General features: G+C 34.7%; 1 protein-coding gene across 1 annotated transcript in view; it reads right to left on the reverse strand.

Moving 5' to 3' along the window:
- Positions 1-1,658: 1,658 nt before the first annotated feature.
- Positions 1,659-16,623, reverse strand: part of LOC105085672 (mitochondrial adenyl nucleotide antiporter SLC25A24) — a 48,864-nt gene continuing 33,899 nt past the window's right edge. Inside the window, exons 6-10 of the mRNA XM_010975936.3 lie at positions 13,401-13,553; positions 8,935-9,042; positions 7,208-7,375; positions 3,143-3,293; positions 1,659-1,837 (exon numbers count right to left, since the gene is read on the reverse strand). Of these exons, the coding sequence (XP_010974238.3) occupies positions 1,659-1,837; positions 3,143-3,293; positions 7,208-7,375; positions 8,935-9,042; positions 13,401-13,553 (759 nt within the window). The remainder of the gene's footprint in view (positions 1,838-3,142; positions 3,294-7,207; positions 7,376-8,934; positions 9,043-13,400; positions 13,554-16,623) is intronic.

A 16,623-nucleotide genomic window follows, 5' to 3' on the forward strand; every position in this document is an offset into this window, starting at 1 on the left:
GGCTCTACTATCCCCTCTTTCAATGGCCTTGTTCTGTTGTCAAAGTTATTTTCTTACACCAGATCACATCGTTATCACACACAATTCAAAGTTCAGGACTTGGCATCAACCTACAGCAGTAGCCTCACATCTCACTGTATCTTTCTATACACCGGATGTTCGAAAATGACCAGGCTTCTTGCAACTTCCCCAGTGCTCCATGAGCCTCCCCTTTCCACGTCACTGCTCAAGCTGTTTTGTCAATTTGGAATGCTTTTAAAAAGCCTATCTGCACAACCGCCACAATCACTCAGGTTCCTTACACACACGCTTCCAGGACTTCATGTGAGATTGGCCTCCCTCCTTTCTGGCAGTCTGTGGCTTGTCTTAACTAAAGTTCCACAATTCTCTCCTCTCCTACATCAGGTCTCAGCTCCTCTCCCTTGTATACATGGTTTCCGACTCTTCCCACCTAAAAAGTGGACTGGTCTGAGGAAAACATTCCTCAAAAACATCTTCCTCGCTAACTCCACATCAGTCTTCTCATTACTTATTTGGTTTTCAGGGTACCTTGATACCAGGAAAAGATGTGCCCGGAGGAGGAGTGAAAGTATTCTGGTTAATGGAAAGCATTAAGCTCCACTATAAATTAATAAGCTTGCATTGTGATATAAATCAAGACTCAGTCTTGTGAGTAATTTCAATTAACCTATCACCAAGAAACTGATCAGGTTGAGAAAATTAGTAAAGCCAGATTTTTGGATCAGCAAGGCTAAGGCTCAAAGCCTGGAATCTAGCCTGTTTAGCTAGGCAGTTCTTCATTTGAGGCCTACTCTGGCCAACCAGCCCATTGCCACACTCTTTTTCAATTTCAACAAAGAATGGGATTTTTTTTTTTTTTATAAAACTAAGGAGAGAGATTTAGAATTTCAGTTGACTCAATGAACTCCTAAGTTGAAGTAAAAATTATTTCAACAAGTATGAAATAATGGATTTAATTTTAAAAACTCTCTCAAATGTTTTCAACCAGAAGATAAAAGAAAATTCATCTAATGCTGATTTGTTCTCAGTGCTGACTTCCTGATAACATCTAAAAATATCAAGAATAAAAATGAACCAACAGTGTTGATATTTACAAATAAAAGTACCCAGAGAAGTAAGCAAAATGTTATCATTATTCCATCCACAATCTGATAGAAGGAATTATGAAATCCATGTTCCATTTTGCTTAAAAAAGGAAAACAGACTTTGATCATTCACTATAACATCATTTTAAATACACTGATTCTGCTTTTAGTGTATAAAACATTTTCAAACTCTGCTTTTAAAATAATTGTTTAAATACAGAAAGGTTAACACACTGCTACAACTGACCAAGTGTTTTATAGTGTTACTATGGTTAAGTTCAAACTCAACAAAAACAAATTTCAAGTTAATATTGAGGGAGAGAGGTGGGAAATGTAAATTGAATTCTGTAGATATGAAGGATTTTGAATTATTAAAGAACTTTACCAAAATGATTATTTACTTTATAAATTTTATAATACATAAAGAGAAAATATTTTAATAATTATCTGATACTTCTTTTCTTTCAGGAAAAGATAAATTTCTCTTTACAACCCAAGTATTATCTTGCAGTCAAGTGATTATAGTAATGACAACAGTTTGATATTTATCTTCTAAATTAATCCCAAATGTCCTTTCACTTTTTCATAAGTCACACAGCTGATGCCTACTGCAGGAAGCACCTTTATGATGTTTGGGGTGAGACCCCTGAAAAATCCCCTTTTTCCTTCTTTGTTATATATATCTTGAATGAGATGAATCATAGAAACTGTTGCTCCTTTTTCCTTCAGTGCTATAAATTGGAAAAAAATTAATATAATTCAATATTTAATCTTTATACATTTAGTCAAATGGTTAATAAGAATTTATAGAGGTTGAAATTATACCTCTCTCCCTACCTACAGAATAGTCCTGTGCAGTCCAAATGGTAGTCGCTAGACACATGTAGCTACATATTTAAACTAAGTTAATTAAAATTAAGTAAAACTAAAAAATCAGTTTCTCAGTTGCACTAGCAACAGTTTAAGTGCTTGACAGCCTGTGTGACTAGTGGCTACCATCCCGGACAGCACAAATACAAAATATTTCCATCACTGCAGGAAGTCCTATTGGACAGCACTTGAAATTCTTTCATAAGGGACCTTAAAGGAGTATCTGGAACTCGGTAATGACATTATAGTTTGATAGGGGGGTGGATGGATAGAGAGATTCTCCACCTGAATTGCAATATAAATAAATCAAAAAATCTTACTAAAAAGGGGAGAAAAAGAATGTAAAAGAATATCACTTACCATATGACCCCTTGCATAGTTTACTTGGGAAGATAAGAAGATTGTGTGGGGTTTTTTTTCTTATTGAAAAGTGACAGCGGGGGGAGGGTGAAGCTCAGTGGTAGAGCACGTGCTTAGCATGTACAAGACCCTGGGTTCAGTCCCCAGTACCTCCATTAAAAAAATAAAAACCCCTAATTCCTCCCTGTCCAAAAAAAAAAAAAAAGTGACAAAGGTGTTCTCTTAACATCTAAATTCCTAACATTTCAATTGAGAGGAACAAAACAGAAAGCCTCCTTTCTGCTTAGTATCTCCTTGCTAAGTAGACTGAATAAAAAAATACTGCATTCAATTCCACAAGTAGTGTATTAAGTTCCCAATGCAGAATATGACAAAAAGAGCAGAACTAGGGGCAAATTGTATGTTCATACTGAGTAAATGCTGATTCAATTTGAAGAAAGCAAAATCTTTTCTGTTGTTCTGCTCGGTACTTCCTAATCATAAATTCTATAGAGATCAATCATCAGTAACTGAAGGAAATGTGTAGAATTCCAAATAGAATTTTGGAGAAGAAATAAAATATAAAATTCACAAAAGACTCCACAATAAAACAATAAATTCAAGATTCATGCTTTAAAATTCAGAGAGCTAGCTTCCGATTTATTAATTTCACAGTTTTTGTTTTTGAAATCATTAATTTCTACTCATTTAAAACAACTTATTTTTAACTGTTTTTTAATTTAGTTTTTATTATCACTTCATTAAACTTACTGTAAATAATTTTTTAAACTTATTATTACTTCACTTAAAAAAAAAAAAAAACTCACCTTGAGCCTGCATGCGAGTTCTAATAAGGTTCAGAGGGAAGCTGGCCATTTGACCACAAGTGTGAGACAATGTACCACATCCCAGCAAAATCATTATCCCAGGGTCTAGAGAGCCTCTTGCATAATTTTCTAGCCAATAATTCTTCAAAAACTGGCAGAGAAGAGTAGTAAATATCCTTTAACTACTATGCAAGTCTAAGTAGAATGAAGTTAATTGCTCTCTCAATTCCAATAAACATTGAATAGCTACTTGATTCAAGAATTATAGAGACCATTTTCATATATGTTACAGAGATACTGTCTATGAAAATGCTCTAAATGTTATCTCCATTTTATAAATTTTATAAATGAGAAAACAAATTCAGAGAGACTAAGTTATCACATCACAAAGCTGATTACTGGCAGTCAAGCTTGGTCACTTGATTTTAATAACTGTTCTTTCCAAAATCTTTACAAAAGATTGTTCCTCTTCTTCCTTGTACAAAGGGGACAATCTCTGCTGCCCAATCAGGCACAGAGTGCACAGATGTTTTCAAATAAACATATTCAAACAATCTCAGTTTGAGTTCTCCTATGTTTGTTCTCTGTGCATGTTTTGTTTATTTTGTTTTGCTTGATTGTTTCAGTTTGTAATAATATTCAAAGACCAAAGCAAAATTCTGGGGATTCTCAGAGAGACTAATAGAACATTGTAGAAAAGACTGCATAATCCACTCTAGGTTAACAAAACCACATTTTCTCAAATTTTAAGAAATATTCATCTTTCCAAATTTGCTTTTCCTTGAATAAAAGTGGCTAGAAGAAATTATATAGAAATAATGGGTTTAAAATATCACTAGGTGCTTTTAGAATTACTCATTTATTAAAGGATACACTTATATACTGAGGAAATTACTAAGAAATGTATAATTTGATGCTTCTTAAAAAAATAAATTTAAAAATGTCCTTACTCAGCGTGCATTTACAACAGTCATGCAACAATAGAGAAATGTGTGATGGCACTCTGTTATGATAGCAAAAAGATATTTAACTGTAGAAATAAAAGAATGGAGGGAGCTCAACATAAACAGGATTGATGAATTTATTTTAATAAGATCACAGAAGCAAGAAAGCGAAAAAGAAAATAAATACATGCTATAATATTCAATACTTTAAAACTTCTACAAAAATGTAAGTATATTTCTTTAAATGCTAAATGAAATTAGCTATTCGCATAATTGTGGTACCACTTGCCAAAAATACCATTGGGCTTGTGCCTAAAGAGCTAGCCTTCCTGTATTGAGAATGAATTTAAGTTAATCTAGTCATACACTCTCACCTCATCCTTATGACCAAAAGATATATGGTTAAGATGGTCTACCTGAAACAGATATATGGCAATAAAAGTGAAATGAATGGCTGAATGGGGAGTAACCTACACTACACTAGGAGATCTGCTATCTCTATGCTGCCTCTCCTCTCACAGTCCCCAGTTACTCTTCTCAATTCTCATTTTCACAACTGTGCAGTAAGACCTCAGTTTTCTCAGTCTTAGCTGTACATCAGATTCTTCTATGGAGCTAAAAAACCTGAATCCCAGGCCTCTTCCAAGTTAAATCAGAATATCTTGGGATATAGTCCAAGAATCTTATTTTTTAAAAGATCCATGTGCAGGTGATTCTGATATGCATCCAGAGTTGAAAACCATTATTTTATCAGCATATAAGTCTTTAATTATTTCTTTCAGACCCCGCCCCCAGAACTATGGCTCCTATTCCTATAGCTTTTAATGTTACTTGTAATTCACAAACATAGATATTTCCTAATTCTTCTTCATGGGGGTGTTTCAAGTTTAAAGTCATTGATGGAGTAGAAAACTGCGAGACAAATTATAAAGAGAATAATATCCTAGGTGAAAAATGAAGTGACAAGTGCAGAGTGAAATGTTTAGTATTTGGGTAATTGCCACAAATAGCTCTGGAGTATGTTCAGCTCAGTTTGAGGGTTTCTTATTTTTCTTTTTTTTTAAATTGAATTATAGTACATTTACAATATTGTGTTAGTTTCAGGTGTATAGCAAAGTGATTTGTTATATATATTCTTTTTCAGGTTCTTTTCCATTATAGGTTATTATAAGATATTGATTACAGTTCCCTGTGCTATACAGTAAATCTTTGTTTTTATATATTTTATGTATAGTGGTGTGTATCTGTTAATTCCATGCTCTTAATTTATCGCTCCCACACCTTTCCCCTTTGGTAACCATAAGTTTGTTTTCTATGTCTGTGAGTCTGTTTCTGTTTTTTAAATAAGTTCATTTGTCTTTTTTTTTTATATATTCCACATATAAGTGATATCATATGGTATTTTTCTTTCTCTTTCTGGCTAACTTCACTTAGAAGGACATTCTCCAGGTCCATCCATGTTGCTGAAAATTGTATTATTTTATTATTTTTATAGCTGAGTAGTATTTCATTGTATAAATATATCACAGCTTCTTTACCCAGTCACCTGTCAATAGACATTTAGGTTGTTTCCTTGTCTTGGTATATTGAAGTATATGTGGCTGTCCAGCTTCCCCGACACTGCTTGCTGAAGAGGCTGTCTTTTCTCAATTGTATATTTTTGCCTCTTTTGTCAAAGATTAACTGTAGGTGTGTGGATTTATTTCTGGGCTCTCTGTTCTGTTCCATTGATCCATAGGTCAGTTTTTGTGCCAATACCACACTGTTTTGGTTACTGTAGCTTTGTAGCATTGTCTGAAGTCTTGGAGGTTTATCTAGCTTTGTTCTTTTTCCCCAACATTGCTTTGGCAATTCTGTTTTGTTTTGTTTTGTGGTTCCATGTAAATTTTATGATTATTTGTTCTAGTTCTGTGAAAAATCTCCTGGGTAGAGTAATAGAGATCACATTAAATCTGTAGATTACTTTGGGTAGTACAGACATTTTAACAATGTTAAGTCTTCCATTTCAAGAGCATAGGCTATCTTTCCATTTCTTTGAATCATCTTCAATTCCCTTTATCAACGTTTTACAGTTTTCAGCATGTAGGTCTTTCACCTCTTGGTTAAGTTTATTCCTAGATGGGGTTTTTTTGGACACAATTTTAAATGGGTTTTTTTTTTCTGTTTCTGATATTTAATTGTTAATTTAAAGAAATGTAACATATTACTGTGTATTAATCTTGTATCCTCCTACTTTGCTAAATTCATTTATTAGTTCTAATAGTTTTGTGTGGAGTCTTCAGGGTTTTCTATTAGAGTATTATGTGCATATAATAACAATTTTACCTCTTCCCTTCCAATTTGGATACCTTTTATTTCTTTTTCTTGCCTGACTGCTGTGGCTAGGACATCTAAGACTATGTTAAGTAGAAGTGTTAAGAGTGGGCATCCTTGTTTTGTTTCAGAATTTAGGGGAATGTATTTTAGCTTTTCACCACTTCAGCATAATACTGGCCATAGGTTTGTCATAAGTGGTTTTTATTATGTTGAGATATTTTCCCTTTATATCCACTTTGGTTAGAGTTTTTATCATGAATGGATGTTGAATTTTATCAAATGATTTTTATGCATCCACTGAAATGATCATGTGTTGCCTGTCTTTTCTTTTGTTGATGTGGTGTATCACACTGATTGATCTGCATATGTTGAACCATCCTTGTGACCCTGGGATGAATCCAACCTGATCATGCTTATGATCCTTTTTCTGTGTTGTTGAATTGTTTGCTAATATTTTGAGGATTTTGGCATCTATTTTCATCAAAGATACTGACCTATAATTTTCTCTTTTTTTTTCTGTAGTGTCTTTGGTTTTGGTATCAGGGTGATGCTGGTTCGTAGAAAGGTCTTTAATTATTATTACCAAAAACTAATTCACACACACAAAAAAACCACCAAACAAAAACTTATTATTAGAACATCAGACAACTAACATATAAAAAAGCCAAATAAAACAATTCAATTTACTTCTTGGTTAGAAGCTACTTCATGAAGTCATTTATAACCAGATTTTTTGAATAAAAACTAGTATTGAACCAAATTTTCAAATCTAACACATAATGTCATATTATGAGAATAAACTCACCTCATAAACAGCAAGATCTACACCTGCATAAGGTATAATGCCTAGAAAGTTAGGAATGTAACCTTTGCAAAAGGCTCTAACACCTTCTTGTTTCAGAAGCTTCTTGCCACAATCAATCATCCCTGAATACTGTCCAGTTTTACCTACAGCCAGTCTGGTTTTCAGAACCTAAATGTGAAATAATATAATAAAAACATATTGATCAGATTCACTCAACCCTTATAGCAGTCTAGTAAATTGCATTACATCACAACACTTACTAATTATCATAGAAATAAAAAAGAGAGCATCTTAAACATAATTTTAACTTTTCACTAAATGACTCAATTATGAACAACTGATACAGTACAGAGTTTTTAAAAAATTATTTAAATATGAAAATATATTTAATTATTGTGGCTTTGATTGATACACCTACTCAAACCCCTTTAATGTGGTGTAAGTCAGCATACTCTGAAACAAATCATTCGAGATAGCATTATAGCTTTAAAATAAAGCAACTATAGCCAAAATCCAAGTTTAAAACTATTTAGTCATCGTAAAATGAAGAACCAATATGGAAAACACATTCTATATATGCTTAAAATACATACTCTGGGAACTATTGTAACAGTGAGGCCTATAAGCTGTAATTTAATATAACTTGGGTTCATTTTGTGCTCATAAAGTAATAATATAACAAGGGTTATGAGGACAACATAGGTTCCAGTAGGCTGTTAGAGATGTAACTCAGACATAACTCTCCTAAACACTTGGCACAGAACCCAGACAGTGCTTTGCCATCTTCCATTCCCTTTCTCCTGTTTTCCACCTCTCAAGTTGTCAGGTCTCAAGGCAGCTCTAATGTGAGTCAATTTCTCCTCATCAATTATCATATTTCAAGCTCTTATTATTACTTCCCTGAATGATAGCAACATCTTGTATCTAACCGTCTCATTTCTCTAGCCTCTCTTGCTCTAAAAAACTTTACCAGGATTATACTTCAAGATCCAATGTCTTTAATACCTTCTCATTTTTTAAGAAATTAAAATTAAATTTCTTGAGTTGCATTCAAGAGTCTTTCTGATCTGGCCCCAACCCATTATTTATGGTATTGCCCTATCCAAACCTAAATACCTACTCTTTTATCTCCGCTCCTTTGCTCAAGTCATTATTTCCACTTAAAATGCATTTTTCCCCTGTCATGTCTGAATATCCAGATTCTAAGCCAAACTCACATACTCTCTTCATGTACTTCATGAAATCCCTAACTGAAATAATTTCCCCCTTCTGAATTTCCATAGCACCTCATATTGATCTTTCTTCTAGAATTTACATTTCATATTTGGATCACCATTATTAATGTACATGTTTTATCTCCCCTCTAAACTATAAACTCCGTGACCAAAGTGCCCAACTGACTCATCTCTGTATCTAGTTTAAGTACCTTAAACTTTGTGGGTACACAATACAAATTTAATTTGATTAATGAATAAGTGATTTTATCAATCAATTAAATAATCAGTCAATGAAATTATTTATCTTCTTGGCATATCTATAAAACTACCTTTATCCTAAAACAAGAAATTAAAAAATCCAAGTCCTACTGACACTTGATATGAGACGCAATCCTGTAGGTATAAAGCTGTTTATTGTACAAGATCCTGATCTGGGATTCATTTATTTTTTATAAATTATAATTCACATTAAAAGCATTACTTTAGTTAAAATTTTATAATAATACATACCTCCATGGGGTAAATACAGGTCTGGGCAGTTACACCAGCCAATGAACCAGCTATAAATCTTTCCATAATTCCTATTTTAGCATCATCAAAACTAAGCCATTTCTTATACTGTATAAATGAAAGTATTGAAATGTATAACATTACTGAGATGGAATATATATATTGTTTCTAAGTTTACAACATTAATGAATAGTAAAAATTATTTTTAAAAGTATTTCAGACACCAAACATTAGCATCTAGTAGAATACTTGATTTTAATTTTTATGCAATTAATTGTCTAAGATAATAAGTAATAAGACAAAAAGATAATAAGTAAGACCCCTCTATTTGGCCTCCTTTTCCGTTTTTTTTTTCCCCAGAATAAGTTAGCAATATTAAATCACTTAAGCCACTCATGAATGTAGTATTTCATAAAGGGCACGCAAGTAACACGAAGGTCAGGCTTCACAGGAACTAAACCAAGTCAAGCTTCTTGGAGACTGAAACTGGAAATTCATTTAGGATCCGAGATAGCTTAGCAAGCAGGTTGTCTTGTCACGTCCTGGGCAAAACGCTTTTCTGTTTGCCTCTTCTGGTGGTCTTCCATCAGTATGATTCAGCTGCTCTCTGTGAACTAACTCCCTGGTTCTCAGATCAGTAACTCCCCATCAGAAGGTGTGACTGGTTCAGTTAATATGTCAGAGACTGCCATCTGTTCCCAGTACCGATTACCTTTTTCTTCCTTTTGGTAACAGAGTTGACACCTACAAACCACATTTTCGTCTTCTCACTCGCAGCTAGGTTGTGTGGCTAAATGACTAACTTTGGCCAATGAGATGTGAGGGAAAGCTGGATATGCAAATCCTGAGACACTCCCTTAAAGATACGTGTCCTGAACTCCTCTTTCCTCCACCTGAGAAATGGCAAAGACGGGTGCAACCTTGGGACATGTGTATTGAAGATGGCAGAGCTGTACTGCTAGCCCTGGACCACTTGCCATTATCTTATTTAAGCTAGTGTATTTTGGACTGTCTTTGCTACAACAGCTTAGACTGAACCCTAACAAGTACAGAAATTGGTCACTAGGTGGAGGGTGATGCCATAACTAAAACCTAAAGTATGTGGCACTGGCTTTATTACTAGGACACAAATACTACAGTCTTAGAAGGTGATCTTCCCATTGCTTTGTGGAAATTCTTAATAAAACTGCCTCCTGTGATAACTGGGAAGGTAGACCATGTGCTTTTTGAGCCTGAAGTTCTAAGAAAACCGACTGTAAAACCTCAGAATGTTGGGCAGTGTTGCCTGCTCCTTGCTGCTTTTAGGAAGATCTGAGAAAGGAGCTAATGCATTTCTCCGCTTGTCTGCCTTGAGGTCTTCTCCAAAGCCAGTTTGCAAGCAGAGGTGGAAGGGAACAGAGCTCTCCAAAAGGAGTTTTCTTTGTCTGGCTTGGTAGTCAAGAAATGAAGAGCTTCCAAGTCAGAAAAGCCACCAGCTTTGGCGCCCCAAGGGAAGGAAACAAGATTGTCCTAAAGAGTCTGCCTATCTGCAAAATTCAGATTGAGGATGTTGTCATATGATATCAGCCTATGTTTTCAGTTGACATCAACGTAGCCTACTATAAAAATGAGAAAAAGAAGGAATGACTGAGCACAGAAGCTGGAAAATAAAATATCAGGAGAGATATTTTGGGATGTGACTACTTCATGTGGTATTGACTGGAAGCAAACAGACAAATATAAGAAGTTTTTGAAAGAAAACCCGTAAGCATAGCCTATACAACCCTGTATTTTATTGATCTCTACACCAACTCTCAGGCCCCTAAACCTAAGCAGGCAGACAGCTGGCCACAGCAGACATACCCAGAGCCCAGCATCACATCTGGACAGCTCTGTGCAGACTCACACTGGCAGAACCCCATCCAAAGCGAAGTCTCTCATCTCTCTACTTTTCTGCCTGAGGGCCTTCTCCAAAGCTATGGTAACCTGTCCAATCAAGAATTCTGGGAGAGTTTACGTCCTAAGAGTATTCCTCAAATAATTTGGGATAGAAACCGGTAGATAAATGTCTCAGCCCCTTCCTGAGACAGAAAATTCTGGATTAGGCCTCAGACAGCCCAATGAAGAAATACAGCCTATGTTCTTGGAATAAATAGCATTCTGGCCAAATTGCTGTAGGACCTGACTAATACGGACTGGAAGGAACCAGTCAAACATGTATAGGAAGTAGATTGTAAGAGTGTTGAGTAGTGGAGGTTTGGGGGTGGAATATATTGCTGGAAAGGTGAGATTTTATTCAGGCTCTAATGACACAAACCTGAAACCTGTCCTAATATGCTGCTGGGCTGGATCTTTAAAGCTTGGACATAATTATGCCTGACAGCAAATGAGGCAGAGATGCCAAAATCTTGGCAAAGTGCTGAAGAAGGGATCAGTAGACTCAGGAAGGTGGAAACATTAGAATGAATTTTTTTTCATTTTTGTTTTGTATTTTGGGGGGAGGAGGTAATTAGGTCTGTTTGTTTTTAATTTAATGGAAGTACTGGGGATCAAACCCATGACCTCGTGCATGCTAAACATGCACTCTACCACTGAGCTATACCTTCCCCACCTAGAAAGAATTTTATTATGAGGCTGGAGAACCTACCAGTCGACAGTGTTTCTAGGATGAAAGGAGAGTCCTTGTTGAGAAGCTCAATGATAGCTATTCTCAGGGTTGACAGCACAGAGGATGTTGCTATGGAACTAGGTTCATTAGTATCAATGAGGATGGTAAATTCCAGAACAGTAGAGGCCAAATGGTGGCACTTAATCATCAGGAGCAAGGTGAGTATAATCATCTTAAGAGATAAGCCCAGGGTTGTAACAAGGGCACCCTGACCCACAGGGATAATCTGGTGGCTAATTGCCCATGGACTTCCTAGGGGCCAGATAATGGGCTATACTCACACAGTACATAAACACAGACCAGAGTACTGTTGGACTTGTATAATCAGACAAAAAGAATTTCACCTGGACCCTTTGCTGCCAGCAATCTTATTTAATTTCCTCTAGCCATTTGCTTTTCCACTCTCCCAGAATACTATTTCATACCTTCTCCTCTTTCCTCACATTTCATCTCCAATGTATCTTTGCTTCCCATTTCACTGAAGAAACTAAAGCACTAGAAGAAAGCTTCCACAAACCTGCCTGCATCTGTGCCCACTTAGTAGAGTGTCTCTAACTACTGAGGAAGTGCCTAACCAAGGCCAGCCCTTCCAGGACAGCCAGTTCCCATCTTCCCTCACCTTCTCAGAGACTCAAGAATAATCTCCTTGCAGTACTCTCTCCTCTTTCCTGTCATCAGTGGTTCCCCCTCCACTGTACCATTCCCCTAAGCATACAAACATGCTGTTGCCTCTTCCATTTTTAGAAAAGTCTCTCTCAATTCCACATCCTCTTCCAGTCACCATTCCATTTCCCTTTTCTCTTCACAGAAAAACTTCTTGAAAGAGTTGTCAATTCTTAAACTATCTCCAATTTCAACCCTCTATTTTCTCCATAGCATTCATCAACATCTGGTGTACCATATACCTTATTTATTTATCGGTCTCCTCCAACCTATATGCTAACATAAATCCTACGAAGGTAGGTAGGCTTTTTCTCTTTTTTCTGTTTTGTTTGCTGCTATATCTCCAGCACCTAGAACAAGGTCTAGAACACATTAACTGCTCAAGAGACATTTGTTAATGCAAGAAATATTTGTTGAATGAGTAAGCAAATCCCTATTTCAGTAAGAGATGTATGTTTTTAAGATATGCATTGCAACTAAGTCTAGTATCTTATTCATCCATTCATTTCCTTTTCAATGATTTAGGTTGAGAAAGGATATTATTTGTATTTTACATTTTCTTAAAATTTTGAGGTCTTCTGACCTTTTTTGTGAACCAAGTTTCTACAAAAACAATCAATTTAATGATATATACTACAAGAATGTTTAAAGAAAAATAATTACTACAAGATTTACAGTGAAAATGGAAAACTTGAGATGCACAGAGAGCATTCAGACTCTTATGTGATGTCAATAACGTACATTGGTTGAAAATAAATACAGCTCATCTCAAAGTAAATTATTTAAGCAAAAGTAAAATCCTAAATCAGATTAACAAATTTTAAATCAAACATTCAAACTGCTCAAAGGAAAAGCAATACTGAAATGTTTTGCGAGGGCCTCTTACACTGTGACACTGAAATTCAAAGAACTATAATAGAAAATATGATAGATTATATTATACTTAGAAAGTAATCCATGGAACACCTCGTGTTAACAAAAATGAAAATGCATATGAAAGTAGCAAAAATGAACAAGAATAAACAAAATCACTTATATTCACATTGACATCTATTGCTTGCACACACCAATTTTCTCTTTCATAAAAACCTACATTTTAAAATTAAATTTAAAATTGGATCTTTATTATAAAATTCCACAGACAATAACATTTTACCTGTTCATAGGCCCCAACCTTGAGTGCTGTCTCAGGTACAATTTTTAAAACATTTATACCATTTCCTCTCCAAAGAGAACGAACTCCTCCTTCTTTTATCATCTGCTCAAACCCAGCTGACAATTTCATTTTCCTTGACTTTAAACTATGAACCTAGAAATAAACAGCAAAATTATCTATTTTTAAATTTATTTTGCTGGTATTATGGCATTGTCATTATTATTGCTATTAAATAATGATACATATGTGTATAAATTCATGATCTTCAATACCACTTTAATTTTCCTTTAGAGACATACAAAGTTGATACTTAATTTTTTGTTGTCCCCAAATATATATGTTAGTTAACCTCACATACCAAAGAAAAGAATAAAGAAAACTGGAGTAACTTAGTTTCCAGATAATTTTTTCATATACAAGATGTGTTATTCCTGCTAAAATATTACAAGATTATTTATTAAACAGTGCACAGAAATATGCGCTGAAATGGATGAAAACACACCATACTTTCAACAGTGGATACTTCTGGGTAGAGAGGTGTTATGGGTTGAATTGTGTCCGCCAAAATTTATATTTTGAAGTCCTAATCCCCAGTACCTCAGAATGTGACCTTACTTGGAGATAAGGTCTTTACTAAGATAATCAAACTGAAGTAAGGTCATAAAGTAGGCCCTAAAATCTAATTTGACTGGTGCCCTTATAAAAAGAGGAAATTTGGACACAGAGGAAACATAAGTGAAAAGACATGGAATATGGCCATCTACAAGCCAAGGAGAGAGGCATGGAACAGATCTTTCCTTCACAGCTCTCCAGAAGAAACCAACCCTACCAACACCTTGATCTCAGACTTCTAGCCTCCAGAACTGTGAGACAATAAATTTCTGTTGTGTAAGCCAGTCAGGTTGTGATATTTTGTTACAGCATCCTTAGGAAACTAATACACAAGGATCACAGGTCATTTTAATATCTTCCTTGATATTTTCTGTATTTTCCCATTTTTCTAACATATTATTTTATAAAAAGAAAAATGTTATTTTTAAGAAAGTGAAAAGAAAATTAAAATATTAATAAAATACCCTCCTGTCTATAACATAAATATTATAGAATAATAATGGGAGAGTGAAATGGGCATTCTTATCTATTGTGGGCAGCAAAAGTCTGGAAAACCATTTAACTATATAAATGTGTATATATATAACATATATATAGCTGTTGAAATGTTCTTAAATTTCTCAGAATTCATTCTAAATAAATAATCCTGAATATGAAAAAGAGATTCATAAACTATTACGAATATTAGGGTTTAAAAAAATTTTTTAAGTACAGTCAGTTACAATGTGTCAATTTCTGGTATACAGCACAATGTCCCAGTCATGCATATACATACATATATTTGTTTTCATGAATATTAGTTTTAAAATAGCTTTAAAAGAGTTTTTAAAACCACCTACATGTCCAAGAATAGAAAAAAATGATAAATAAATTATTACATCCATGTGAATACTACACAGTCATTAAAAACTGTATTTAAAGAATATACAAATATTCAAAATATTTGAAGAATATTTTATGTAGCATGAGAACATGCCCATGTTATACTGTTAATCACAAAAACTATAAACAGGATATAAATTATTTATAAAGTAAGCACTACTATGTAAAAAGTATATAGAAAAAAGGACAAGAAGAAATGCACTAAAGTGTTAATAATGATCATTTTGGGTGGTGAGAAGGTATGTAACTTTTCTACTTTCTACTTTTCTATTTTCCAGATATCTCTTAGTAGGCATATATTCATTTGATTTAAAAAATACAATTTTTAAAAGACCAAATAAGTGACTGCAGGAAGTTTAATGTGGCTTTGATAAAACAGTAATAGTGCTATTTATTCATCTTATTTCTCCACAAAAATGATAGCTCCCACATCTGGAGCGCTGACTACAGACCAGGCATTATGCTAAGTACTTTATAAAATCTTATTTAATCCTTAAAATAACCCTGGTATTATAATCCTCATTTTATAGACCCAAGATCAAATAACTTGCCCAACTATGAATTAAGTAGCTAAGTCAGAATTCAAACCCAGGGCTCTCTGACTTTAAAGAGATCTGCTCTTAGGCTGTGGTAAACTACCTCTAACCACACAACACTTGTCCTTCTCTAGTTCACAGTGCTCTTTCCCACTTGTGTGAAGCTCCCAAAGAAGTACCTTAATCAATAAAGAGGGTAAGTTCCAGTGAACCCATTTCACTGTCAAATACATGTGTAAAGGAACACTACGAGATTCAATCCAGAATGGCACGAAAAGGGCAGGGGCTCTCCTTCTTCTTGCTTCTCATTGCTCTTCCCTCCCATTTCTAACCCATTTTTTCATCTAACATAGTTCCTCTTCTTTTTCATTTAATTTCTTTTCTGCTTTCCTTTTCCATCTTTCAGTCTCCTGTCCTCTTCCTACTCCTGTCTATCCAGTCCTCTTATTCCTTTCTCTTTTTTCACTCTTTCTAGCAGTACTCCCCTATTTGCTCCATACTTTTTCATTCTGTCTAACCCACTGGCCTATTTTCATTCGCTGGCAGAACTGATAATCCCTACTCCATATCCCTACACTACCCACATGCACCTTTCTGCCTGGCACAGAGCAAGTACTCATACGTGACAGTGTCGTCATCATCACACAGGTATGCTGCTTTTGTCTCCGTAAGGTTCTGGGGTATAAGGAATATGTTTTTCACCCAACACCTAGCATATAATAATAGGCATTTAACAAATACATTTTCTTTCTTTATTTTTCCTCTGGGTCCTTTGTCCACTTTTTCATCTCCTTATATGTCTCCATTTCTGTGTAGCTCTGTACTGTGTCCATATATTTTTCCTTCACACCTCATTTCTTAAAAATTTTCTAGCAGGCCCAGTCACTGAGGAAGTTCGCTTTTCTATTTCTACCTGCAAAAGAGGACTTTCAGTTCCTGCTCTTTCCTAACAGCTAACTGAATTTAGTCACCTGACTTAATAAACATAGGTTACATATGGAATCAAACATGCGGAAGAATGGTAGGTTATTTGCCTTACTATCTCATGCCATTCAAAGTGTATTCCCTACACTTACCTCATTAAATTAAAAGGTTTTTATTTCCATTGGATGCATTAACCAAAATATTACCATATATTTATGTGAGAAATAATAGGCAGAGAGGAAATGATATTTACTCCTTCTTGGTGTTCC

This window comes from Camelus dromedarius, chromosome 9, assembly GCF_036321535.1.
Source record: "Camelus dromedarius isolate mCamDro1 chromosome 9, mCamDro1.pat, whole genome shotgun sequence".
Classification (NCBI taxonomy): Eukaryota; Metazoa; Chordata; class Mammalia; order Artiodactyla; family Camelidae; genus Camelus; species Camelus dromedarius.